Source organism: Cryptomeria japonica, chromosome 9 (assembly GCF_030272615.1).
Source record: "Cryptomeria japonica chromosome 9, Sugi_1.0, whole genome shotgun sequence".
Classification (NCBI taxonomy): Eukaryota; Viridiplantae; Streptophyta; class Pinopsida; order Cupressales; family Cupressaceae; genus Cryptomeria; species Cryptomeria japonica.
The window spans coordinates 588,346,583-588,348,377 of NC_081413.1; the positions used below are offsets into that span (position 1 = coordinate 588,346,583).

At 37.6% G+C, this 1,795-nt stretch overlaps 1 protein-coding gene across 1 annotated transcript; it reads right to left on the bottom strand.

The window, feature by feature from the left end:
* Positions 1 to 463: 463 nt before the first annotated feature.
* Positions 464 to 1,491, bottom strand: LOC131858211 (pathogenesis-related protein 1-like). The gene is made up of 2 exons (XM_059211356.1): positions 1,245 to 1,491; positions 464 to 1,077 (listed from the first exon to the last, which is right to left on the bottom strand). Exons 1-2 carry the CDS (start codon positions 1,423 to 1,425, stop codon positions 770 to 772), a joined length of 489 nt encoding a protein of 162 aa, XP_059067339.1. The 5' UTR covers positions 1,426 to 1,491; the 3' UTR covers positions 464 to 769.
* Between the last annotated feature and the right edge of the window lie 304 nt (positions 1,492 to 1,795).

The window sequence follows — 1,795 nt, forward strand, 5'->3', positions numbered from 1 at the left end:
TTTTACAGAGAAAGCCTTTGCGTAAATTCCTTACAGATGAATGAAATATTTAACAACTTTGCATGGTTTTTTCTTCATCTATCAATGAAGAGAACTGAACATTTTATCTTTGTGGAATTAGTTTTGCAAATCAAACATCACACTAGTGTTAAGATTTCTCATGTTTATGTAGGTATGTATGTTGAGGCAATTTTCAAATATAGATACAAAACATCAATGAACAATTAACACTTTTATACAATGATAACAAAAATTCTATGTTCAATTTTTCGTCGAGAAGCAAATAAAATACAATCCCACAAGACAATCTGCATTTTAATAAAGAAGGACAATGCATCTCTACCGGAAAGAAGCTTCCATGAAAATAGCAGAGAAGAAATCACCATTCCATTCTATATCGAAAGGTAGTTAACCTCCATGACAGTGCTCGATTGACAGTTATTTCAAAATTGTAAAACCATAATTGAACACTTAAAAGAAAGCATCGACCTTTAGCTCATTATTACAGCAAAAACACAAAGTTTTTTTTCTAATCAATTGCGAGGAGGCTGAAATTGGAAACCCAAAATCTAAGCCAACATTGAGAAAGTGAGAAAGCTTTACAGTTAGACCCAGCTAACAGGCCTAGGACATACATCTTCCTATTGAAGTATATCTAAGTGGCACAACTGCCATTGACAAATAGTGCAACCCTCCCTGTTATCATCATCAGTGTGAGATATTATTAAGTGACACTGACACTGCTGCCATTGAGATCTTGATACTCCATTTAGCAGTATAAAGTGGGATTGGCGATAAGATATTCCTCCACCTGCTTGAACAAACCAGTGTTGTTGGCCTTGATCTCCTCAATTTTGGCTTCATCCTGGGGAACACCAGGTAGGCTATCGTAGTTGCAGGTAAATGTGGTAATGCATCCACCATTACCCCCTGGTTTAGGGGTGTATTTAATCTTGTGGCTTACTGACGCTACCTTTTCCCCCAACATTCCTCCTTCCACAAGGCTGTAACCATAAACCAGGTTGGCCTCGTCAACTAAGTCCACTTTCTCTTTCATATAGCTAAAATCTTTGTTGGCTGCAATAGCAATTACAATTTCATATCGTATTATTAGTAACAATGTCTCTGGTTCTTATGATTCAAAACTTCATCGAAAAACAATATCTTCAGCTGTTAAAATGGGACGTACAACTTAAACATGATGCAAGTTTAGAATAGTGAAACCAAACCTAAATGTTACTTACCAGGAGTGAAATTAACGTGTCGAATGGTACCAACTCCTCCATCACCTTGAACAAGTGTGATGCCCGATATGAGGCCTGGTGCTTGCTTTGGCAATAAGTTGTGGGTGTCCACAGTTGCTTTCCACAGCCTTTTTGCCTCCACTGGAGACTCTATTTCAATGCTGAAACTTCCTGCCACCATCTTCTCTTCTCTTCTCTTTATCTCAAGATTTCTACAAAAACTCTTCTTCGAAATGCTTGCCTTCGTTCGTTCGGTGTGGTGTTGTGTATGAGAAGATGTATGTATGGTATTTATAGAGTGAATTGCAAGAGCTCTATTACTAATCTTTCTTGTGAACTGATTTTGATTGTTTAGTCAAAGTAACGTGCCCTTTCTCATTGACTGACTTTCGAAGCAGGCACAGAAAACAAAAGATTCGCCACAACAACAAACCAGTTAAAATTACCAAAGCATTTGGACTTTACTAGGTACCTACCGACTCACTTTATCACATTGAGCGGATCCTCATCACACGTTTTGAATGTTTTACTATTGTTCTGGAAGCTTCCTC

Coding starts and splice junctions, on each gene's coding strand:
- LOC131858211 (XM_059211356.1), bottom strand. CDS start 1,425: ATGGTGGCAGGAAGTTTCAGCATTGAAATAGAGTCTCCAGTGGAGGCA. Junction 1,078..1,244: donor ACACGTTAATTTCACTCCTG/GTAAGTAACATT, acceptor TTGCTATTGCAG/CCAACAAAGATTTTAGCTAT.